Source organism: Panthera tigris, chromosome C2 (genome assembly GCF_018350195.1).
Source record: "Panthera tigris isolate Pti1 chromosome C2, P.tigris_Pti1_mat1.1, whole genome shotgun sequence".
Taxonomy (NCBI): Eukaryota; Metazoa; Chordata; class Mammalia; order Carnivora; family Felidae; genus Panthera; species Panthera tigris.
The window spans coordinates 97,298,153-97,325,254 of NC_056668.1; the positions used below are offsets into that span (position 1 = coordinate 97,298,153).

Genomic DNA, 27,102 nt, shown 5'->3' on the forward strand with positions numbered 1-27,102 from the left:
AGTAATCCATAGTAATAGATAGTCATAACTTTATTATCAAGCACCTGTTGATTGTAAAAGATATTTCTAAGTTTTTACTGTTATAAACAATCTTTTTAAAATTTTTTTCTGTTTATTTTTGAGATAGAAAGAGAGAGAGAGAGCATGTACAAGCATGAGTGAGGGAGGGGCAGAGAGAGAAGGGGACAGAGGATCCAAACTGGGCTCTGTGCTGACAGCCTGATGGGGGGCTCAAACTCACAAACCGGGAGATTATGACCTGAGCCCTGAGATCATGACCTGAGCCAAAGTGATAAGCTTAACCGACTGAACCACCCAGGTGCCCCAACCTTTATAAACCGTCTTACACACACACACACACACACACACACACACACACACTTTAAAACACTGTATGTTAATTTCTTTGTGATAAGTTACTAATATAAGTCCCTAGATTGAATGCTCTTGGGTCAACAGAGATGCATTCCTTAAATATTTTTTTTAAATATTGCTGATTTCGGGGCGCCTGGGTGGCTGTTGGTTAAGCATCTGACTTCGGCTCACATCATGATCTCACCAGTCAGAATTTGAGCCCCGCATTGGGCTCTGTGCTGATGGCTCAGAGCCTGGAGCCTGCTTCAGATTCTGTGTCTCCCTCTCTCTCTGCCCTTCCCCCACTCATTCTATTTCTCTCTCTCTCTCTCTCTCTCAAAAATAAACAGTAAATTTTTTTAAATAATCCTGATTTAGATCTAGAAACATTGTACTTGTCGATATACTTATCAGACGTGTGTAAATATGCCTGTTTCTCCAATCGTGTCAATAATGGATGCTATTAATGTGGTCACTTTTTTGTGTGTGAATCTGATGGACAAAAACCTATGATGAGTTTCTTTTTCAGATTTCTTTTTCCTTATTTATTTTTGGGGGATGTATTACCTGATCATGCCCTTCATCTTATTAGCTCTTGTCTTTTTCTTATTGATTTGTAGTAGTTTGAAAAATATTTTAATTTTCCTTTACTATAGATAATGCAATATTTCACTTGTTTCAAGCATATAAGAAATGATTTTCTTTATGGCTCTAGATTTTATATCTAGCTTAGGAATGTCTTCCATACTTCCTATTTATAAAATATGAAATATCTCCTTTATTTTCTACCAATAGTTTTTTCTGTTGTTGAATATATTTTGCATTTACCTTTGCAGTTTATCTAAAGTTTTTTTTTCCTACAAACGGATATCCAAATTATTTTTTGAATAATTTGTCTCTCACTGGTTTGAAATGCTATTGTTATCATCATTTGAATTACTGTATGTATATGAATTTGTTTCTGGATGCTTTATTCTTTCTATCAGTCTACTTGTCTTTTCCTACATAATACACTATCCAACCAGCATAACTATTGATACCTGGTAGGTCGTTTTCTACTTCTTCTTTCCCTTTTTCAGTTTTAACAGTCTTCTGCATTTTATCCCTCCAAGTACATTTTAGGATCAATATTCATGTTCCATGAAAAAAAAATACACTAGTATTTGGGTTGAAATTTGATTGAATATGATGATATTCGACATCTGTAAAGTACTGAGAAACCACAGCCTCTATCTCACCATGTATTCATTCTTTTAGCCATCTTTCAGAAAAATTTCATGCCACGAATCTCTTTCCCATTCCTTGTTGAGGTTTTTTGTACGTATCTTAGCAAGTGTGACCACCTTTAGGAGGTGTGGCCCCTGTCTATATAACCCATTCATTGAGTTTTTTATTTTAATGTAGTATTTTTCTTCTAAAACATTTTTGTTAACTGGTAATTTGGGATAGTCTTTTGGTGCTTGCTCATTTTGGGGATTTTGACTTCTAGCTCTTTCATTTCCACGTAATTATCATCTGTCCTTATGTAATAATTCCAGTATCTGGACTTTGAAAGATCTAAATCCGATATTGGCTATTCTGGTGATTCTTTCTCTTGGTGACTTGTTTCCTTTTTATGTTTTGTTATCTTTTATTGTCACCTCATTTGTCACTGTTGCTAAACTCTAGGCATTCTGAGGAACTAAACTGTAGATGCTCTCCTCCAGAAATTTCTATTTGTTTCTGAAGGTGGAAGCGAGCAAGGATGCCGCCTACGGCTACCACGTGCTCCCTTTCTCTTGTCCAGTTTAATCGAACAGTCTTGCCTCGGTGTCTGCGCCTAGCGGATGGTCGGTGCCTGCACCTAGCGGATGGTCCACGGCTCAAGCTCCCGGTTGTAGGAGCTTTTCCGTGTTAAGTTTGTTACTTTTTTCTTCTTTTTTCTTTTGGATCTGTGGAGATTGTTCCCACTCCTTGAAAACTCAGCAAGGCAGCAGAAATGATGTTCTGTTCAGAACTGTGTTCCTTTGAAGCAGAAAGGCCCCCTACAAAAACCTAGACTGTAATGACACTTGAACCAGAGTTCTCTTGTTCCAGCTGGTTTTCATTTGTTTGCTTCAAAGCTGTGATTAGTATAGATCTCAAGAGAGAAGAAAGAAAGAGAGAGAGAGAGAGGAAGAAAGAAATTTGAAGTGTTTAAGTTTACTTTGTAAAATAAGATAGGAATGGTGATCTTTGAAAAGCAAAATTAGAAAAAAAAGTGTTTTGAAGACTAAGAAAAATTCTGTTATGTGAGTAATGATAAGGGCAAAAAAATCAGTTTAATTGAGATTTTTTTCAATATCCCAAGTAAACTTTTGTTCTGAAAAAGGGTATCACCTGAAATAAAATGTTGGTATTAGTTAAGTGTATTAAACTTGAGTTTATTAAATTTAAATTTATTAAGGCTGAACTAGGACATCAATGAGATTTTTGCAGAATAATTCACAGTGTTAGTTAGAAAGGTTTTGACTTTTTCTAGTTCAGCAATAGAATATACAAACCAACACCTAACAGAAATTTAAGTCTTAGAGCTTTAGATCTTCTCTCATTTTCATTGAAAAGAATGAAAACAAAAAAACAAAACAAAACAAAAAAAAAACAGAGAAGATAATGGTTCTGGTAACAATTTAAAGATGATTAGCTCAAGAGAAGATTTTAATTTCCAGCCAATATTTTGGGTTTGACTTCAATCCTGGGGGGAAAAAACTGGTAAAAATATTTCTTAAAGGAAACTCTGTTCTATGACTTTATGATAAAACATTATCTGAGGTATTCAGTAGAATACTTTTGCTTGCATATATCATGTCAAACAAAATAGCCTTTAAGGGTTCACTGGTGATGCTTTCGTGGATTATCCAGAGGCTTAAATTCTAAATAAATAAGCTTGTTAAAACATAAAGGACTATTCAGGAGACCCAATTCCATCAGGTCCTGTTATGCTATCGTCTGCAAGTAGGTTATCCATTTTTGTGGATTACCCTGGAGAGCTGAGCGGCTGTACTGCTGTCCTCAAAATCCCCTCGTGATACATACTCTCTTTCCCTTTTTCTTGTTTCATTTTATATCTATCCCCTACAGGACTACAGGAGTTAGTAGCAAATGTTTGATGAAGCCAAACAGGTCTCACTTTGATAGTCACCTGAGTCTGTTTTCTACTTTTCTTTCCCTCACTTTTATATCATTATTGGGAAACTATAAGCCTCTTTTGTCTCCTACTTTGAATTAAACTTGGAGGGGCGCCTGGGTGGCTCAGTCGGTTAAGCGTCCGACTTCAGCTCAGGTCATGATCTCTCCTGAGTTCAAGCTCTGTGTTGGGCTCTGTGCTGACAGCTCAGCCCGGAGCCTGCTTTTGATTCTGTTGTCTCCCTCTCTCTGCCCCTCCCACACTCACGCTTTTTCTCTCTCTGTCTCTCAAAAATGAATAAATGTTAAAAAAAAATTAAAAGAAAAACTTGGAGATGTTGCCAGTATATAAATAATGCTGATTTGGTTTTAGAAAGTGCACTGAAAACAGATTCTTTATCTATCCGTATCTATTCATGCATCCACCTATCCATGAAGTTACCCATTTACAAATCTAGTAGAGGACAAAATAACAGTTTTATTTATTTATTTTTGTATCTGTTTAGTACAGTTTTACTATGTTTATGTGAAATGATGCTGTCTCTTGCAGGAAGCAGGGAAAAAAATTCTTCAGCAAAATTAGACTGACAACATGGTGAGGTCCTACATTTCTTTGGTCCAGTCTTCAGAGTGCACGTTCTTAAATCTGTTTGAATTGTTGTTGTTTTGGAATGCACAGATAATAGGTTGAGCAACCTCGGTACATTCTAGACAGAATTGAGAGAATTTCAGAGCTGGCAGGGGTCCCTTTAGGAGAAAGGTGAGGAAATGAAAAAGTAACATTGCATACCTGAACTGCCAACTTGGAGTAGTATTAAAATGAGGGTCTGGGTGTCTGGTCTCAGCCCAGTGACTTCTTGTTCTAATGTATACAAATAACAAAATATTTGCTTTGATAATCCTGCATTATTAAATGGCCAACAGTTGAAACAAGGGGAAGTTTAGGCAGAAAAATATGTCCACGTCGTTACGTAAAAAGCTAACTGTTGTCATGCTATTAAATCATAAGCTCGGGTACTCATTCCTTTTAATATAAAAATGGAGATGAAATAGAAAGCTCCCAAACATGCCATTTCAAGGACTAGACTTAGGAAGGCTGAGTGTGGACGGACATCACAAGTTCTCAGCTATCATGATGAAAGCTGGATGTGCAGTTTAAATGAAAATTTGTGGAAAATATAAAATAAAAAAGCATCAATTGTTCAATTGTAAGTTTTAAGCTTAGATGTTTGTCAGTCTATCTATTTTTCCTACTGAGAATGACGAAAACCTCTCTAGGAAATCTGGAATGAAAATTGGTATTAAATATATGTCTTTCTACACTGTAGCCTAATTCTATCCCTGAAGTCAATTTCAACGTAACAGAGAAGAACCCGGGCTTCTCAAATACTAACTAGATATTTAAGTTACATTTTGTCAAAGAATGTGATTAATAAAACTGAATTAACGTGAGATATTTTTGTGATTAAAAGCGTAAAGACTGATGAGGAAAGAAGGGGAATATAGTTATCTGGTTTAAAGCCAAGCCACATAATATTACTGACTAAGCTGAGAGAAAGATTTCTTGTTCAAGGATATTAGCACTGACCTTAAAACCATGTAGAGAAGCAGTCAAGGTAGAATGCAAAAGAAATGCTTGGGAAATTAAAAACGAACCAACAAAAACAAGGAAACAAAACACTAATACCTGAGCCCCATCCTCAGAGATTCTGATTAATAGACCTGGCAGAAGGGCCCAAATAGGTCATTTCTAAGGTACCATTGGTGTTTCTAACGTCAAGATTAAGAACCATTTGTATAGAATGTGGTAGCGTAGAAAAACTGGAAAACATGGTATGTGACATGATTTCTAAGAGAATACTAGAACACTGTTCTGTGCAATGATGGTAATACATCAATATTGTTGCTTTGATTCTCAACAGAGAGAAAAATTAGAGAATTAAAGATGGGAGGGGACTTAAAGGGATCGAGGATCACTAAGAGAGTTAAGGGATCTTCAGAGGAAGAAGAGAAATCAGAACAATAAAATTAATTTTAAGAACAAGTAATGAATATACACATTTTGATAAAAACATATTTCTAGTTTTGATTGCTAATAGCAAGAACTGACCTATCATAGACAAGAGGTTATCGCTCATCTATTTTTAACTTTTCATTTAATTTATGCAACTAAGTGTCAATAAAATATGAAAGGCAATATAAATTACTTGAACAACACAGTGGAAAATGATTCTGTGAAAATTATAGTCCATTAATACTGTTGAGTTATTATTAATCTGTATTCAACTATGCCCCAGATTATTATCCTGACATGAAGTTAGTTTCTATTTTTTAGAAGGGAGTCTATACTAAACAAGACAGGATTCTGAACAATGAGGGTATAACGATTATAAGCAGTACGAGTGTTTGAGAATGATGGAGATAAGTCTAATCTTGTGGCTTTAACATTCAAAATAAGTTTATCAATTCTATTTATATTTAGAGCACATTGAAAAATATTTGCAAGTCTTTGTTATTATAGTATTTATATTTTTGAGGATAAATATATTCTGGAGTATTGCCAGAATAGTTTAAATAGAAATAATTTAGTAATGTTTAAGAACCAGAATGGTTGTTTAATGAAAAATTCTTGCCACAGAACCAACTTACTTCATAAATATATATTCTTGGGGTTAGAAGGATTGGTAATGCTGTTTATCTGGCAGGGGTTGACTAGGTCATTTTAAGTTTGTTATAATTGTTGGTAGATGGAGAGATTACCCTATACATTAAGCATAATTATTTCTATAAGATGTTTGAAAAGTTTCATAAAATGTCATTGTGGATTTTATGAGATTTGCAATTGGGTGAATAACGATGCAGAAGTGAGGCAAGTTTTTATGGGGTTCTATATTCTTGGATTTTATCCTAGCTGATGAACTCCACCAATGAGCTGGATAAATAGTTATTAGCTGAGCCACAATGTTCAACAAATTTAAAAAAAAATTATTGAACATCTATTATGTCTCATGGGATATGTGGACAAATTAGGGAGGAATTGTCAATATAGCTGAATTAGGATTCAAAACTATATTGTCATACTTGGAAACTTTGAACAAAAAGTAGGAAAATCCTAGTCTTAGCTTAAAGCATCAGATTTTTGAAGGTAGGATGGTAAACGTCTGGCTTGATTATTTGTTCGTGGGAGTAAGATTTAAGAGTTTTGCACAGAGCCTCAAGGTTAGCAAAATTCCTGATGGAGTGACTTAATCACGATGCGAAAATAAGTGACTTGAAAGCGGTCACAGCGCCTATAACAGTGTAGAACACACCTGAAATACTGGATCCGTTCTGAGGATTTATCTTACATTTTGATGAGTAGAGAGATACTGTCTTAAACTGATAATGTGATAATTAATGTGTAAGTGTATTATTTTAAAGTATCACAACCAGTAGGGCCAGAAAAAAAAGTTTAGATTGGGAGGAGTGAGAAGGGAGAAAGAGCATGTAAGCAACGCCTTTTCATTCAAAGGAGAGTCATTTGATCAATATGTGATATTTGCGCACACACACACACACACACACACACACACACACACACTGCTATTATTTGGTGTCATGGAGAAATCCATGACTCAGGAAGAGTTAAAGAAGGCTGTCTCCAAGTAATAAAAATTTAAAAGATAATTTAAAAAAGGCTGTCTCTGAGGAGTAGGGCTTGAGGTTTAGAGGGATGTGGGATGGGCTGTGAATAAAGCCCTCAAGTGCTATTGGATTTCACACCGTCAACATATCCAACTATGGTTTCAAAAGTTGAAAAAATCTGAATGATGATCCTCCCCTGGAGAGAAAGTGCAAAGACTGAGAGAATCAAGAGGTTGCTATGGATCAGTGAGTTCTGATGTTAAGATGGTTGAAGGAACTGGGATCATTTACCATGGACAAGAAGTGTTAAGAAGAGGCTTATGTTAAGAGACTCTTAAAAACTGAGAGCAAACTGAGGGTTGATGGGCAGTGGGAGGGAGGGAAGGGTAGGTGATGGGCATTGAAGAGGGCATCTTTTGGGATGAGCACTGGGTGTGGTATGGAAACCAATTTGACAATAAATTTCATATATTAAAAAATAAAATAAAATAAAATAAAATAAAATAAAAAGAAGAGGCTTATGTAGATGTAGGAAAAGAGGGTAGAACCAGAAGGTAGAAGAGGATATCTCTGGGTGAATGTACATAGTAGATACCACAGGGACTTTTAACCTGCAGATTCTGAGTATATACATATGTTTGGGAGATGCGCGTGTCTATATGCTCAAAGAAATTATATGCAAGATTCTGTATATATATATGGGCATATGCATTTAGGAGGAGGGGATAGACCATCATTTTGAACAGATTTTATTTTCTCGAAAGATTATATGATTTAAAATAGGTTAAGGGACACCTGGGTGGCTCAGTCACTCAAGCCTCTGACTCTCAATCTCAGCTCAGGTCATGATCTACAGTTCGTGAGTTTGAGCCCCACATCAGGCTCTGTGCAGACGGCTCAGAGCCTGCTTGGGGTTCTGTCTTTCCTCTCTGCCCCTCACCTATTTGTGCTCTCTCTCTCTCTCTCTAAAGATAAAATAATGTACTTTAAAAATAAATAAATAAAATAAAATAGATTAAGAGCTGGGGTGTCTGGGTGGCTCAGTCAGTTAGTTAAGTGTCCAACTCTTGATTTCAGCTCAGGTCATGATCTCATGATTTGTGAGTTCAAGCCCTGCACTGGGCTCTGCACTGACAGTGTAGAGCCTGCTTGGGATTCTCGCTCTCTCCCTCTTTCTCTGTTCTTCCCCCACTTGTGCTCGCTCTCTCTCTCTCTCTCTCTCTCTCTCTCAAAATAAATAAACTTAAAAAAATAAAAATAAGTTAAGAACTACAGGGTTGCCTGTAAACACTCATTTAAACAGAGACCGTTTTTTATCAATAATTTAGAAATGTTACATCGGATAACACAGACTAGTTTATTTGAAAGAACGCTTTCTGCTCTTAGGTTCTAATATTTACACGATGAAAAAAATAATGAAATACACTTAATAATAAAAGCATTTATTGAACACTTTTTACATGCTGGTTATCATACTAAATGCTTGACACGGGCTCTGGTTCAATCTTCAGAGCATTGGATGAGTTAGGTACTACATCAAAACCTCAGACAAATAAACTTGTTAGAGGTCACCGTAGAATAAGAGGCAGAACCAAGACGAGAACTCAAAAAGTCTAACTCTAGAGCTGGCCTGCTCGCATCTTTTGGAGGGACTTTTCACTGTCTTCACTGTGACTCTCCCTCACTGGCCTGCGTTAATGCTGTTCCATGAGTGAGAACAGCAGCGTGTATACCTGCAAAGCTGCTCTTCCTGTTTCCTCCCGTGTTTGTCTCATTCTGTCTGCATGTCATTTTTGTGCCTTGTTTGTCTGTGTTTGAATAAGAATCTGATGTCTGTGGTTTATGTGAACTTGAGTTCACTTAATACCGAGTCTTTTATTTCACACGCATACGCAATATATATGTATGTATATACTATGTAGGTAATATGCTATACTCTATAGCTATAAAAGAGGTTAATATGTACATATAATGCGTAACAACTATATAAAAAGTGTTATATATAATATTACATATAGGAGAGAGAGAGAGAGAGACTCTGTGTTACTTTTCATTTGCTATTGTAACAAATAACCACAAACTCAGTGGCTTAAAACAACACAGATGCATTTGTGTTCTGTAGGTTAGAATCCCAGCATAGGTCTCACTGGGCTAAAATCAAGGTGTTGGCAGGACTCTTCCTTTTTGGAAGCTCTGGGGGGAATTAGTTTCCTTGCCTTTTCCGGCTTCTTTGGCTCATGGCCCCCTTCCTCCATCTTCAAAACCAGCAATACTGGATGGAGTCCTTCTCATACCCCATCACTCTGATCTCCCGTCTGATTACACTGGACTCACCCATAGCATCCAGGGTAATCTCTCCATCTCAAAGTCCTTAATTTATTACACCTGGAAAATCCCTTTTGTCATGCAAAACAACATATTCACACACTCCAGGGATTAGGACATGGGCATTTGGGGGGACTATTATTTTTGCCTACTACAAGCACTTGCTAAATACATCATCCTTCCGGGGATTGAGACAAAACACAGTTCTTCCATGCAGAAGATTACAAGTGAGGAGACATTTGGGGCGCTTGGGTGGCTCAGTCGGTTAAGTATCTAACTCTTGATTTTGGCTCAGGTCATGACCACACGGTTGTGAGATTGAGCCCCACATTGGGCTTTGCTCTGGGCGTGGAGTCTGCTTAAGATTCTCTCTCTGTCTCTGTCTCTCTCTCTCTCTCTTCCTGTCTTCCTCTCTTCCTCCCCCCTCTCTCTCTCATGTCATATGTGCCATATGTTACAGTATAAATAACTGTAACACTGTGGAGGAAACAACTATCTGCCCTGGGTTGAGAGTGAACTAGAAAAAATTTGGGCTAAAAGACTACAATTATTCTTGACATGTTCATATGACTTTGTCACTTTTTAACCAGGTTTTGAGACTCTGGGATATTCAGCACCAGCTGTCCATCCAGAGGATAGCTTGTTCTTTCTCCAAAAGTCAGGACTTCAGATGTCTCTTCCACTTTGATGAAGCCCACGGACGACTTTTCATCTCATTTAATAACCAGCTTGGACTGTTGGCAATGAAAAGCGAGGCCGGCAAGAGGGTGAAGAGTCACAAGAAACCAGTCACTTGTGCTCTTTACAATTCAGTCTTGAAGCAGGTAATGATGCTTCTCTGTCACTCTTCTGACACGTCCCCATGTCCAGAGGCTCATTTCCTTAATTCAGTGTAAGGCAACTGAGGACAGATAGAAAAAAACAAAAAACAAAAAACGTGGGGAAGAAATGATTTAACAGCCATGTGCTTTTCTGCAATAATGTGTGTTCAGGTGGAATTGAAGGGTGATTTCGTGTCCAGCCCGTGACCACAGCAGCACAGATAGAGTTGTAAGGAATTAGGATAGTCCGACTAAAACAAACACAACGTGTAATATAATTGAGCTTCTGTTTGTCGCTCGCTAGTTTGGGTCTTGGTGCCAAATGCCAGTGAACCTGGCTGTAAAGTTCTCTTTTATGAGCACCATCCTCCTGGATCTCCGCGGAAAGTTCTGAAATATGCATGAAATGTAATTAGCAGAGATCCATTTTGCCAGGCATATTTTACACCAGCGGCTCACAGTGGCAGCCCGGAATGTATTCATAATAAAATGATTCAGTTAAATGTGGCGCCACTTGGTATGCAGCGCCAGCGGCGTCTGTCTCCCCGCTACTTTAATGACACTTTGCAGCCTTTGCTTACGGGATCGCCACCTGCATGTCAATGAGGACGCCCTTGCTCCTCTGGAGCAAAGATGCCGCGCAGACCCCAGGCCTTCCGAGAGGACCAGCGTGCGGCGTCGTGGAGGGAGAGGCACCGGGGAAGTTTAGCCTGCTGCAGTGATCACCTCAGGCCTGATGGTAACTGCACAGCAGGAGCGGAGCAGAGAGCTGGTATCCAGCTTGCGGCCAATTAAACAATAACTCCAACCCGTCCTCCCTTCCCTTCCGCAGAAGCTTCTGCGCTCGTGCAGAAACGAGTGGTTCGTTTTTTGTGCAAGGGGTGGAAAGCCCTTTGTTGGTAATGAGTAGCGTGCCGTGTCAGTACTTTAAACACTCTGTTTTCTGGTTATTGTAGGAGATAAAAATCCTTTACAAAACAATCCATTTTGAATTCCATCTGCGGGGAACATTCTCCCGTAAATGTTTTACTGAAGTTTATGAAGGCAGCCAGTTAATTCGGCTCCCTGGTGGCCACTGAGAGATGTTATTTATTTCCAGGAGAACATTTTGCTAATTGAGATCTGCAAAATTAAAAAGCTAGGTCTGTATGTGGATGTGAAGATCTTATGTTGTCTCGCCATTAGATGAGCAATATCCCAGGCGGAATTCAGGAAACGGGACACGAAGATGAGGAATCTCCCATTTGGGATGTGAAGATAAAGCCAAGATAGCGGAAATACAGGCAAATGGCAGGGAACAATAGAACGCGCACATATGGGGTACGAAGTGGGAAGAATCACCGTACGGTTGAGTTGGGTGTTCACACCTCTACTTATTTTTGCTGTTAGCAGTGTAAATAATTAAAAGCATTAATATGTATATAAAGCACATAGAACCGTCCCTAGCATATGTGTTTCGTAACTAGAGCGGCTAGGCTACAGAGAAACACTTTAATGTGGCATTACATTTATAATTATAAAAATGTATTGCAGTTAGGAGCAAAGAAAACAAAGTCACCCACGGTCCCATCCCCCAGTGACAATGTATCATTTCAGAGTAATTAGACCAAGCAAATAAAACAGTTTTGAACAAGTCCAGGTGCCAGGAATGAGGAGTCAGATTCCTACACTCCCATCTCTTTCTTCCAGTAGCTCGGGGAGATTCAGGTCCAGACCATCTTGGTGTTCACTGCTAAGCAGGGGCTCAATTCAGGATTGAGGGATGGAAGAAGGGAGGCAGACACATTACTAATTCACACCTTCAAAGTGGAATACAGTAAAACGCAGTAGAGATGAGAGCAAAGTGCTGTGTCCCCGGCGGGTGGTCAGTTCTGCCTGGGGCTGGGCTTGGTGACAGAATAGAGCCCTGAAGTCTTAGAGTGGGACTCTCTAAAAGGGGAAGGAAACAGTTCCAGACAGAAGACACAGCATGAGCTTTCAGAGAGCCTCCCGTACTCACAGGACATTTTTTTTTTTTTTTCAACAGGGAGAGGATTTATTCTGGTGTTTGGAGGTACTTAGCAAATGTTGTGGGAGTTGAGGCAGTAAAGGGAGTTTACAGCCAGATTGTGAATGTCATTCACTGAATGTACTACAGCCTGGTCTTGGAAAAATAAAGCATGGACTTGAGTTTAAAACAGCAATTTTCGGGGTGCCTGGGGGGCTCAGTTGGTCACATGTTCAGCTCTTGGTTTCAGCTCAGGTCATGATCCCAGGATGAAGGAATTGAGCCCTGCATCGGGCTCTGCGTCGAGCTCCGTGCTGAGTATGGAGCCTGCTTGGGATTCTTTCTCTCCCCCTCTCTCTGCCCCTCCCTCCCTCCACTAAACTAAAAACTAAAAAATTAAAAAGAAAAAAACCAGCAGTTCACAGTGTGACCTCAGACCCCTGAGGGAGCTCGGATTCTTTCAGAGAATCTGCAAGATCACAACTCTTTTTATCATAGTAGTAGTCATTCGCGTTTTTCATTATTGTCTCCTGAGTGTATACTGGGGTTTTCTAGAGGCTGCGTGAGGGGTGATGACATCATTGCTCTAATGGCTAAAAGAATATAAGCTTTTGTATTCTTGTGTTTTCACAGTTTCTCAGTTTAAATTTCTAATATGGTAAATACATAGTATATTTATCTTTGTCTCTATCTCCCACATAAACTAAACCTGTTTGGATTCTTCAGTAATTTTTAAGAGCGTTAAGGGATCCCAAGATCCCTTTGGGAGAGAGAGAGAGAGAGAGAGAGAGCGCACGCATGGGAGGGGCAGAGAGAGAGAGAGGAGAGAGAGAATCCCAAGCAGGCTCCACAATGTCAGAGAAGAGTTAGACAAGGTGCTTGGACCCATGAACTGTAAGATCATGACGTGAACCGAAATCAAGCATTGGACACTTAACCAACTGAGCCATCCAGGTGCCCCCAAGATCTAAAGTTTTTAGATCCGCTGAGTTAAATCAGAGTTCAGGGTCCAGCAGATAGCTTAACATGTCTAAGCTTCAGTTGATTGACTCTTAAAAATGTATGTGTCTTGTGGGGAGGGTGTTGGGTGACGGAGGTGGGGAGCATAGATGTGAAATTGGCAACAGCACATATCTCTGCAGCATTGCTTTGCTATAGCCTGCCTCTTAGAAACAGCCAGCTTTATCAAGGCTCCCCCAGCCCCCTATACCTCTCAGGCTAAATGCTGGTGATTTATGACACTACTATTCTTAAACTTCTTGCTATTCCTTAATCTTTGTTTTAACCATGTGCATGTGAAAGCAAGATGTTAGGAGGATTAGAATGGAGGAGGGGATCCTGAATTGGGTTTATCCAGGAACACCACTTTAGGTGAGGTAGTTGTTGATCCTGCCCCTTCTCTCCTCACTTCCTGCTCATAAACATTCATCCCCAGAGCTCCTCTTGGTCCTCTCCGCTCCCAGAATCTGCAGGGACACCCCACACTTACCTCTCCCCTCTCTGAGTGTTGCTCACATTTCTAGTTGTTTCCAGTCAAACACTTAACTAAACTCCCATTTTTCTCTGCTCCTTTGATTTTGATGTAAGGGGAAAGATCCTTCCATTCCACTTCTGTATCTTCCTACAACTCCTTAGACTCTCCCAAGCATCACATACATCTCAATTGCTAGATTTGGTCAAATATCACCCTTTCTCATTCCAGGTTCAAAAGGAATCCAGGCTTTTTCAGTCCACAGGAACTTGTTCTTTGGTTATCTGGTTTGGTGGGGTTTTTTGTTTTTTGTTTTGTTTTGTTTTGTTTTGGTAGACTTTCTCTTTGTCTGAGTTTAATGAAAACCTCCCTTTCTGTTGTCATTTTAATATGTTGCAGAAGCCAAGGGGCGCCTGGGTGGCGCAGTCGGTTAAGCGTCCGACTTCAGCCAGGTCACGATCTCGCAGTCAGTGAGTTCAAGCCCCGCGTCAGGCTCTGGGCTGATGGCTCGGAGCCTGGAGCCTGTTTCCGATTCTGTGTCTCCCTCTCTCTCTGCCCCTCCCCCGTTCATGCTCTGTCTCTCTCTGTCCCAAAAATAAATAAAAAACGTTGAAAAAAAAAATTAAAAAAAAATATGTTGCAGAAGCTTTATTATTATTTCATTCTCTTTGGACTTCGGCAGAGACCTGACATAATCCCTGTATTAAAGCAACTGGGCGCAGCTCTGCGACTTTTCTTTATCCACCTGCCTTTTGGTATCCTTGTACCCTAATCTAAGAAAGTGATGTTATACCCTGCAAAATCTTTTAAAAGAAACCACATGCTTTACCTCACCCGGCAAAGCTTGCCCTCACAGCTCACAGCAGAACAAGTTGGGACAGGATGAAGGAGTCCCTGGAATGCTGAATTTTGAAAGAATCAAAGGAACTCAATATCCCCGAGGCAGTTCTAATGAACTGTCTTTGCACCGAGTTCTTAAATGGAGCTTTTATTAAAAACTCATGAGGTTAGGAAACTTAAAAAAAATGTATTTGTAGGACTCCTATAAACTGGAATAGATAAAATTTCTGAGTAATCACTCTGGCTCTCATCCTAATGATGTGGGTTTATGTTGTTTTTGTAAAATATGGTGATGTTTCAGTTTGTCTTGCGTCTAGGACATATTTATAGTCAGACTAGATATTTAGGCATCATTGCATTTAGGCAGGGAACCATATTAACTATTTTTTATTATTTAAATAACTTAGCTTTGTAAAGCACTACATGCTTATTATAAGAAATTAAAACAATGCAGTAAGCTCAAATAAGGAACTAAGTATTGCTGAAATACCATCAATATGTTCTAAATATCTCTGTGTGCATAGAATATTTTATATAAATATGGTTCCGTAAGCTTCTTCTTTATTCTATAATATATTGGAATATATTTCCTTGTACCTAAGTGTATGTAGATCTACTAAATCATTTTTAAAAAGCAGCACAGTATCCCTGTGTGTGTATCATAATTTACTGATCCATTTGCCTTGATGAGAATTTTGCTATTATGAACTTTTTTATGCATAAATATATTCACACTCATGACTTTATTTCTCTAGGGTAAAATCTTAGGAATGAATTCTAGGTTAAAATATATGCATATTAGATAATTTGATACACAAATTGCCTCCCAGAATCTTACCATTTTACCCAATCTCCAAGAGTAAGCATATTAATCACATGCATGGTTATGTAAAGAGACATGTCCGCGGCTGCCTGGCTGCCTCCAGCAGGACCCTTGAGATCATTGGTGGGGTTTCCACGTCTCAGCATGGGATGTTGACTTGGAAAATTTGAAGACTAGACCCTCTGCATATTAGCCAGAGTGGTGCTCTTTATCGAGGACCACCTCTTGTACCATCACAGCAAGGCATAATGCCAAATCATTCATTAAAAATGGGGCTGGAGCCTGGGTGGCTCAGTTGGTTAAGCATCTGACTTCAGCTCAGGTCATGATCTCGTGGTTCGTGGGTTTGAGCCCCACATCAGACTCTGTGCTGACAGCTCAGAGCCTGGAGCCTGCTTCGTATTCTGTGTCTCCCTGTCTCTCTGCCCCTCCTCCACTCGTGTTCTGTCTCTCTCTGTGTCTCAAAAATGAATAAACATTAAAAGTTTTTTCTTTTTTTAAATGGGGCTGGACTGTAATTTTTTAGTGACAGTGTGTCTCTTGTCCTCTCTTCTGCACACCATTTTTTGGAAATTGAGATATTTGAGAATCTAACCAATTCAATTGGTAGTTCCCTTGGTAATTGTAAATCTGAGCAAAGGGAAGTGGACAAGCTTGAGGGAAATTTATCTTCGCCTTACAAGACATTATACCTCTTTAGTGCTTGTATTCAGGTCAAAGCCAATGAGTTTCTCTTTTGAACATAGCTGGATGAACACTGATGAAAACTTTCTCCTTGCCTGCCTTATTTGCTGGACTCCAAGTGACCTTCCTTTTATTGGCATGGCTCTTCTTAAGTGGTCAACTTGAGGCTGTACTTGGTTACATGTCAATCCTGAGGCCATGGGCTCTGGTCACCTGTTGGAGACATGGGGAGCACCCTCGTCTTAAGGTTACACCAAATCATATATATACACACATATGCACATATGCATATTTAAATGTCATTAACCTGGAAAGAAGAACACATTTCAATGTTACAAAACTCAAAAGGATGTTGAGTGAAAATTTCAGTGAAAATTTCCTCTTCTCCATCTCTACCCACTCAGTTTCCTTCCCTCGAGGCAACCAGTTTTGACTTTCAGGAACTACCTTTAACCGCTATTCTATTCATACACAAGGAAACATATACACTCACTTTTAAATATGGATAGATTTAATTCTTAATATTTAAGAATTGATGTTATTTTAAATGCTGTTTACACAAACGATAGCATATTGTATGCACAGAAACACTGTTCTGTACATTGATTTTTCACCTAACAATACAGCCTAAAGATCATCTTACCTCATTACCTAGAGTATAGCCTCTTACTTTGTTACAGTTGCACAGTCTTCCATTACATGGTTGTAACAAAGTTTTTTCCTCAGCTTTTACGGACATTTTTTGATTTCAGTATTTTTATATTACAAATAATGTAGTAGTTTTCAACCTTGAACACACAGGTTTTAGCACTAGTGAGGAAATATCTGTGGAATAAATTCCTAGAGGTGAAATTATGGAGTCAGAGAGTATTTATGTCAGTAACCTTGATGGATATCGTCAAATAGTCTCCATAAAAGCCACCCTTTCCTCAGCCTCTCTCAACATCACAGTCTCAGCCTTTTTTAAAAAAGAATTTGTTTTTTTGAACAACACTTTTAGGTTCACAGCAAAAGTGAGTAGAAAGTACAAAGATACCCCCATATGCCCCCTGTCTTCCCACGCTCATACCCTGCCCCACCATCCACACCCACCACTAGAGTGGTACATTTATTGCAAATGATGAACCTATACTGACACATCATTATCACCAAGTGTAACCACAGTTTACATTAGGGCCAATCTTGGTGTAGTACATTCTGAGAGTTTAGACAAATGTATAATCTCATGTATCCACCATTATAGCATACAGCCTTTTCAGATTGGCTTCTATCACTCAGTAATATGCATTTATGTTTTCTCTATGTATTTTAATGGCTTGAGCGATTTTTTTTTTTAATGTTGAATGGTATTCCATTGTATAGATGTTCCACCGTTTATTTATCCATTCACTTACTGAAGGACATCTTTTTTTTAAAATTTTTTTTAATGTTTATTTTTGAGAGAGAGAGAGGAGAGAGAGATAGAATGCAAGTAGGGGAGGGGCAGAGAGAGAGAGAGAATCTGAAATAGGCTCCAGGCTCTGAGTTGTCAGCACAGAGCCCAATGCAGGGCTCAAACTCACGAACCATGAGATCATGACCTGAGCCCAAGTTGGATGCTTAACCGACTGAGCCACCCTGGTGCCCCTTACTGAAGGACATCTTGGCTGCGTCCCTGTATTGGCTATTATGAATAAAGCTTCTGTAAACTTCCATGCATAGGCTTTTGTGTGGTCATAAGTTTTCAACTCCTTTGGGTAAATATCAAGAAACATGATTGGGAGCTTGTATGGTAAGAATATGCTTAGTTTTGTGCCTCCCAACGTGGCTGTACCAGTTTGCTTTCACACAGGCAATAAGAATGAATGATCTTACTGCTTTACAGCCTCATCAGCATTTGAGGTTGTCAGTGTTCCAGATTTAAGCCGTTCTATTGGAACGTATAGTGTGTACAATAGATGTATAGTATCGCATTATTATTTTACCTTGTATTTCCCCAATGCCATATAATGTGGAACATCTTTTCATATGCTTATTTGCCATTTGTTTATATTGTTTGGTTAGGTGTCTGTTAAGATCTTTGGCCCATTTTTTAATTTTTTTTTTTTTAACGTTTATTTATTTTTTTTGAGACAGAGAGAGGCAGAGCATGAACAGGGGAGGGGCTGAGAGAGAGGGAGACACAGAATCGGAAGCAGGTTCCAGGCTCCGAGCCATCAGCCCAGAGCCCGACGCGGGGCTCGAACTCACGGACCGTGAGATCGTGACCTGAGTTGAAGTTGGACGCCTAACCGACCGAGCCACCCAGGCGCCCCGGCCCATTTTTTAATTGGATTGTTTTCTTGTTGAATTTTAAGAGTTTTTGTATATTCTGGGTAACAGTACTTCAACATAAATGTCTTTTGAAAATGATTTCTCCAAATCTGTGCCTTACCTTTTCATTCTCTTGACAGTGTCTTTTGCAGAGCAGAAATTTTTAAATTTAATGAAGTCCAGCTTATCCGTCTTTGTCTTTCATGGACCATACCTTCAACGTTTTATCTAAGAAGTCATTGCCAAACCCAAGGTCATTTAAATTTTCTCCAAGGTGTCTTCTTGGCGTTTTACAGTTTTGTGTTTTATGTTCTTAGGTCTGTGATCCATTGTGTTGGTTTTTGTGAAGGGCGTGAGGTCTGCGTCTAGATTCATCTTCTTACATATGGATGTCCAGTTATTCCTGCACCATTTGTTGGCAAGACTATCCTGTCTCCGTTATACCGCCTTGGTTTCTTTGGCAAAGATCAGTTGACCGCATTTATGTGCATCTATTTTGGGGCTCTTTTTTCTGTTCCATTGATCTAGTTGTCCATTTTTATGCCAGTATTATACTGTGTTGATTACTGAAGCTTCATGGTAAATCATGAAGTTGGCAGTGTCAGTCTTCCAATTTTGTTCTTTTCCTATAATATTGTGTTAGTACATTTGGGTCTTTGGTCTCTTTATACAAAGTTTAGAATCGGTTTGTCAATATCCACAAAATGACTTGCTGGGATTTTTATTTGCATTGCATGGAATATATTGGTTAAATTGGGGAGAACTGAGATCTTCACAATATTGAGTTTTCCTATCCATAAAATATGGAATATCTCCATTTAGTTAGTTCTTTGATTTCATTTATCAGAGGTCTGTAGTTTATGTCATATAGATCTTGTTCATTTTTTAAATTATACCTAAGTATTTAATTTCAGTAACTATGAATGTAAATGGCATTGCAGTTTTATTTTCAAATTCTACTTTTCATTGCTGCTTTATAGGAAAACGATTGACTTTTATATATTAACCTTGTATCCTGCTATCTTGCTGTAATCATTTTGGTTCTAGGAGTTTTTTATTTATGCTTTCGTATTTTCTACATAGAGGATCATGTCATCTGTTAACCAAGGCAATTTATTCCTTCTTTTCTAATCTTTATACCTTTTATTTCCTTTACTTGTCTTAGTGAGTTAGGTAAAGTTTCTAGATGATGCTGAAAAGGAGTGATAAGAGGGGATATGCTTGCCTTGTACCTTAGTATGGAAGCTTCGTGTTTCTCACCATTAAGTATGATATTAGCTCTATGTTTTTTGCAAGTACTCTATCAAGTGGAGGAAGTTTCCCTCTACTAGTAGTTTACTGAGATATATATATATATATATATATATATATATATATATTTTTTTTTTTTTTTTTTTTTTTTTTGATAGAGACAGAGAGAGAGAACGAGGGGGAGCAGGGGAGGGGCAGAGGGAGAGGGTGAGAGAGAATCCTAAGCAGACTCCCCCATCACAGAGCCTGACAACTGTGAGACCTCGATCTGAGCTGAAATCAAGAGTCAGTCACTTAACCACCTGAGACACCCGAGTACCCCAAGTTTACTGACAATTTTTATCATGAATAGGTATTGGATTTTGTCAGATGCTTTTTCTGCATCTATTAATATGATCACATGATGTTTCTTCCTATCAATGTGATGGTTTGCATTAATTGATTTTTAAATGTTGAAGCAGCCTTGCATACCTGGGATAAGTATCACTTGGTTACGCTATGTGACTTTTTTTATGCATTGTTGGATTTGATTTGCTATTATTTTGTTAAGTATTGGTGCATCTATGTTTATGAGACATATTGGTCTGTGGTTTTCTTTTCTGTAATGTCTTTGGTTTTGGTATTTTGTTTGGTTAGGGTGATGATGGCCTCATAGAATGAGTCAGGAAGTATTCCCTCTGCTTCTATCCTCTGAACAAGACTATAGTAAATTGGTATCATTTCTTCCTTAAATTTTCATAGAATTCATCAATGAACCTATTCAGCCTGTGCTTTCTGTTTTGGAACATTATGTGTTTTTAACTTTTTTTAAGTTTATTTATTTATTTTGAGAGAGAGAGGCAGGGAGGGGCAGAGAGAGAATCCCAAGCAGGCTCTGCACTAACAGAGCGGAGCCTGATGCAGGGGTAGAACTTCATGAACCATGAGATCATGACCTGAGCTGAAACCAAAGGTCACGCTTAACCAACTGAGCCACCCAGGTGCTCCTGTTTTAGAATATTATTAATTATACAGGTTCATAGAGGTACATGCACCCCAGTGTTCATAGCAACCTTGTCAACAATAGCCAAACTATAGAAACTATAGCCAAACTATAGCCAAATTGTCCATCGACTGATAAGTGAATAAAGAAGATGTGGTACATATATACAATGGCATATTACTTGGCCATCAAAAATAATGAAATCTTGCCATTTGCAATGACATGGATGGAGCTAGAGTCTATTACACTAACGAAATCAGAGAGAGACGATTAAATACCATGCAATTTCAGTCATGTGGAATTTAACAAAATAGATGAACATTTGGGAAGAGGGAAAAAGAGAGGGAAACAAATCATAAGAGACTCTTAACGATAGAGAACAAACTGAGGATTGATGAAGGGAGGTAGGTGGGGGATGGGCTAGATGGGGGATGGGCATTAATGAGGGCACATATGATGATGAGCACTGAGTGTTGTATGTTAAGTGATGAATCACTGAATTCTACTGACACCAATATTGTACTGAGTGTCGACTAACTAGAATTTAAATAATTTTTTTAAAAAGGCACATTATTAACTATTGATTTAATTTTTTTCACTGATATAAGCCTATTTGGACTTCTCTTATGTCTATTTTTTCCTAATATGTCTATTTCTTGTGAGAATTTGGGAAGATTGTGTATTTAAATAAGTTGGCCTATTTTGTCTAGGTTGTCAAATTTGTAGGCATAGAGTTTTTATAGTATGTATTCCTCTATTATCCTTTTAATGTATATGGGATCTTTAGTGATGTCCCCTCTTTCATTTCTGATATTAGTGATTTATGTCTTCTCTCTTCTTTTTTTTCTTACTTAGACTAGCTAAAGTCTTATCAGTTTTACTGATCTTTTCAATAAAGGTTTTGGTTTCACTGACTTTATTAATTTTTGGTTTTCAGTTTCATTGATTTCTGCTCTAATTTTTTCTTTTCTTCTGCTTACTTTTAATTGCATTAACTTTTCCAATATATGCATAAATTTTCCTCTAAGCATTGCTTTCTCTGCATCCTAAAATTTTTATTTGTGTTTTCATTTTAATTTAGTTAATATTTTAAAAATTCTCTTGAGAGTTTCTTTGACCTATGTGTTATTTAGAAATGTGCCATTTAATCTCCAAGTTTTAAGGGATTTTTCTAGTTACCTTTCTGTTGTTGATTTCTAGTTTAATGTCACTGTGGTCGAAGACCAGACATTGTATGATTTTTATTCTTTTAAATTTGTTTAAGGTGTGTTTTATGTCCCAAAATATGGGGCATATTATTTTGGTGACAGTTCCATACAAGCTTGAGAAGAATATGTATTTTGTCATTGTTGTATGAGGTAGTTTATTTTATATTTGTATCCACTTGATTGATGATATTGTTGAGTTCAACTATATCATTACTGATTTTCTGCCTGCTGGTTCTGTCCTTTTCTGAAAGAGGAGTGTTGAAATCTTCTATAAAAGTGGATTAATGTATTTCTCCTTACAGTTCTACCAGTTTCACCTCCTGTGGTTTGATGCAGTTTGTTAGAGTCACACACATTAAGGAATGTTATGTGTTCTTGGAGACTTGACCCTTTATTATTATTCCCGTCTTCATCCCTAATAACCTTCTTGCTCTAAAGTCTGCTTTGTCTGAAATTACTATAGCTACTCTCACGTCCTTTTCATTTGTGTTAGCATGGCATATCATTCTTTGTCCATTTTACTTTAAATCTGAATGTATTTTTATATTTAAATTGAGTTTCTTTTATACGACATATAGTTGGGTCTTGATTTTCGATCCAATCTGACAATCTGGCTTGATTTGTTCATTTAGTGCATTTAGATTCAAAGTGATTATTGATATAGTTGGATAAATAGCTTTCACTTTGTCACTGTTTTCTATTGGTTGCCCTTGTTCTTTGTTCCTGTTTTAATCTTCTGTTCCTTTTCTGTGGTTTTAATTGATTCTATTTCCTCTCTTTTTTTAGCATATCAGTTACATTTTGCTTTTAGCTTTTGAAAAATGGTTGCTCTAGAGTTTTCAATACACGTTTATAACAGATCCAAGTCCATATTCACATAACACTATATTACTTTACAAGTAGTTTTCATGCCTTATAGTAACAAAATAATCTAATTCCTCCCTCTTTCCCCCTGTATCACTGTTGTCATTCATTTCCCTTATATATTAGCATATATCTCTATATAATCATGTGTGTATACATAAGCATACATAATTTAGTGCATTGTTGGTATTATTGTTTTGATCTGTTAGATAAAATTAAGATCAATTAAGAACAAGAAAAATAAAAGTTTTTATTCTACCTTTACTTATTCTTTCTTTAATGTTTTTCCCTTTTGGTGTAGATCCAATTTTCTGACTTTATTTTCTTTATCTTTAAAGATCTTCTTTTAACATAGTTTGAAGGTAGGCCTACTGGCAACAAATTCCTTTAATTTTTGTTTGTTTGAGAAAGTCTACTTCTTTATTTTCAAGGTTATTTTCACGAGATATAGAATTCTAGGTTGGGAGGTTTATTCTCTCAACACTTTAAATATTTCACTTGACTCCCTTCTGGATTGTGTTTTCTAAGGAGAAGTCAAATGTAATTCTTATCTTTATTGTTCCTTTGAAGATAAGTTGTCTTTCTTATCTGGCTTCTCTTAAGATGTTACCTTTGACTTCACTAGGCCTAGGTGTTGCTATTTATTTATTTATTTATTTATTTTTCTTTTTCTAGCATTTATTCTGCTTGGGGTCACATGAGCTTCCTGAATCTGTGGCTTGGTACCTGTCATTAATTTGCCAAAATTTTCAGTCATTACTGTTTCAGGTATTTCTTTTGTTCCTTTTTTTTTTCTTCTCCTACTTGTATTCACACTGTGTGAATATTATACCTTGGGTCGTTGCCCCACAGTTCTTGAACACTGTATTTTGTTTTTGTTTTCAGTCTTTGTCCTCTGCCTTTTCAGTTTTCAAGGTTTCTACTGATATATCCGGAAGCTCAGAGAGTCTTTCCTCAGCCACATTTAGTCTGTTAGTAAGCACATGAAAGGCATACTTCCCTCCTGATCTGTAGCACCTCTTTCTGGTTCTTTCTAAGAATTTCCATCTCTCTGCTCACATTACCCATCTGTTCTCACATGCTATCTTTACCCATTAGAGCCTTTAGCACGTTAATCATAGTTGTTTTAAATTTCCGATCTGATAATTCCAACATCCCTGCTGCCATGTCTGGGTGTAATGCTTGCTCTCTTTCTTCAAACTATGTTTTTTTTGCCTTTTAGAATGTTTTGTAGTGTTGCAGGATCTTTCACCACAATACCCAGAATTCGTTGTCTCTCCGCGTTGAAGAATTAAGAGGTGGACACAAAATGAGCAGCAGGAAAAAGTTTATTAGAGTATAAGATTACAAAGTTAGACTAGTAGGAAAGCTCTTTACAGATAGGGGATATTCAAAAGTGAATGCCCCCCGACAAGACGCAAGGGTCTTGTTTTACAAGGTTTTGGTTAGCCCTCCCCTACTCTCCCCTTCACTTCCTCCTTGTTCCTTCTCAGGTTCTACCCTTATTGGCTGGATAACTCGAGGTGTTGAGTTGTCCATTCCTGATTGGTTAATTTCCATTGTATGCCGGGTGGCCTATAGCCATACCTAGGTCTTTCCTCAAATTCCTGAGGGAAACCCGAGGGACAGTAGGTGGGGGTCTGTTAGTTCTTAAGAGGAACATTGCACCTGAGGGGATTTGCTATGGTCAGACACTCCCAGCATTGTTCCAAAATATGTGTTTTTCCCTACCCAGGGACCTCAGGCCCTAATCTTTCCCTCTCTGCCTACTGAATCCCATCTTCTCCTCTCATAGTAATATCTTCTTGATAGTGGGACATATGGTGAAAGGAACTGCTGTAAATAGGCCTTTAGAAGTGTGGTGGTGAGGTGGGGGGCGGGGAAGGATTCTATATTCCTAGGATTAGGTGTCAGTCTTTTGTGAGCCTGTGCTTCTGGACATATGTGAGCTTCACATAGGCTTCCCAGTTGTTCCCCACCCTTATATCCCACAGGAAGGCTAGAGCCAGCTAGAATTTGGTATTTTCCTTCCTCAGGTCAGTTGAGTGCTGATAAACCCCCAGCAGGTGAGGCCCTGGTTAAGTAGTTTCCCTCCAGCGCAGACCTTGTTAAGAGGAACAGAATTACTCTAATGTATTTTGAAATCTTTTCTTTGCTTCTGCCCCTGCCGGAAGCAGGAGGGGGTTTTTCTCCAAAATTACAGTAAAAACCTGGTCGATATCCTCAAAATAAAGCTCATAAAATTGTGGGGCCCCCCTATGACTGGCTCCCCCTGGAATTTTTAGCTCTCAGACTCGTCCACTTAGAGCCTCCAGCAATTCGTCAATTACGGTTCTTGTTTTCCTATCTCAGCACTGTTTCCCGTGGAGTTTCGGTTCACGAGTTCCTGCTCTGGTAAATTGTTATTTTGTCTATTTGCCTGTTGATATCTCCAGTTCTGGGGGATAGCAATTTGCCCTCATTTCTATTATTGATCCGGGAAGGGTTGTTGATTTTTGAATTTGTTTGGCTTTTTACTTATTGTTAGGGTGGATGACTTCTGAGCAGGCAGAACTGGAACCTTGGAAGTCTCAACTGCTTTTTGAAGTAGTGTTTTCTCAGCTATTTGTTTAGAATGAGGGAAGTGGTGAGGTTTTAGTCAGAGTTCCCAATACTTTGTATTGAGCAAGTGATTTTTAACTTCTTTAAACAAGAGTTTTCTTATCTATAAAATAGGGATTATAATACCTCCCTTGTAGATGTTCTGACAAAGGACAAAGGATATTCCATATAAACACACATGGAACAAAGCAGGAGTAAAAGCTAAGTAAATATTAGCCAAAAAATAGAAAGTGGTATTTTTCTGTCACCTAGTTCCTGGGGATGCCTGGTGATTTGGAAAGTGTTTTGAATGCCTATGTAAGGTGGTCACAGCCTGCTGCCTCTCCCCTCACTCACACTAAGCCTACCTCCTTGCTAGTCCTCGAATGTGCCGAGGGCACTTTACCTCAGGGCCTTTGCACTGCTGTTTCCTTTGCCTGGAACTTTCTTCACTTAGGTATCTGTGTGGCTTCCTCCTTTACCTCAGTCACGTCTTTCTTCAAATGATTCTTCAGGGAGGCTTTCTCTGAGCCCCCAGCTTTGCATTCACTCCCAGTGATTTCTTCCTCCTTCTCAGTTTTATTTTTCTCCATAATGCTTATCACCACTAGCCATATATTTTTATTTTATTTTGTTTTCTCATCTGGTTGCGTCTTTTCCTCCACTAAATGTAAGGGCAGGGATTGTTTACTGCTGAATCCCCAACACCTAAATCCCGGGTCTTCCATATTGTAGGGGTTCAGTAAACTCGAGGAATGAATTTGAAAGAGCAAATTACAAGTTACTCTACAAGAGGTAATAAATAAGATTTATAAATGGAGAATGGCTGCCTTAAAATATTTGAATCCTCTTCCGTACCAGGACTTAGATATTATCATTCCCCTCGCCTCACTACTTACAAAGATGTAACTTCTAAGAGATTTGATGCACAATAGAAATAAAGGAGGTACCCTGCTTTATATTATGGGGCCTCAAACAGGACTGACTGAAAATAGAACTATAAACAGCAATTAAATCAAATGTCCTCACCCCTTGGTAGCCAGCGATATCTGCTGCTGTAATTTTTGATTTCCCTTCCCGCTTAGACCTAGGACTTGGAATGCATGGAGAGACAACTAAAATGCCTACTGCTGTTGGAATATAAGAAGACAATTAAGGGACATGGATACAACCTCGTATCTCCTAGAATTGCCTCATTGGCTGTGACAGCTTCAGATGAGAGAGACAAAAAGACCCATATATTCCTAAATGGTTATTAGCTTGGGTACATAAGGTGGAGAACAACGATTTGCTCTGAAACCCACTCGCACTGGAGTGAAGTTCTTAGGGTAGTGTCATTTCTGCCCTGCATACTGCCGGGGCCCTGCTGCGTCCTCGTCGCTTGAGGTCTCATCTGATAAGAAGCAGCCAGGAATGAACCAAAAACTTCATGAGATTTGGTATCATCAAAATCCGGCCTGTAAATACGATGCCAATACTTATTCCTGGGCTTTATTACTGAGAAAATCAGCTTGCTAAAAATAAAGTCCTCACCGTCCCGTAGTCAAACACTTCCTTCACCTGCCAAGTGATGTTAAGTGCACTCCTCTCTCACCAAACTTTGAAAGTCTTTTCGCCTGTCTTGCTATTCTTGTATTCTGAGATTGTCATAGTGACAGCAGAGTCTGGTTAATCCTGGTAGGATGTTTGTGACACAGTCAGTCCTTGTTTTTCAGCACATTGTTTTCCTGGAGGTTGCAGACTGCCATAAAATGAAATCCGACTGGCTATATACTCTTGCCATTATTGATCCTGATTTCATGAAAAATCATTCAATGAGCAGAGAAAGGTGCTGAAAACTGATGAATAGCGT

At 38.5% G+C, this 27,102-nt stretch overlaps 1 protein-coding gene across 1 annotated transcript in view; it reads left to right on the forward strand.

Annotated features, from left to right (window-relative positions):
• WDR49 (WD repeat domain 49) overlaps nucleotides 1–27,102 on the forward strand; it is a 139,009-nt gene that overhangs the window by 49,470 nt on the left and 62,437 nt on the right. The window contains exon 8 of the mRNA XM_042956900.1: nucleotides 10,038–10,271. Coding sequence (XP_042812834.1) covers nucleotides 10,038–10,271 — 234 coding nt within the window. The remainder of the gene's footprint in view (nucleotides 1–10,037; nucleotides 10,272–27,102) is intronic.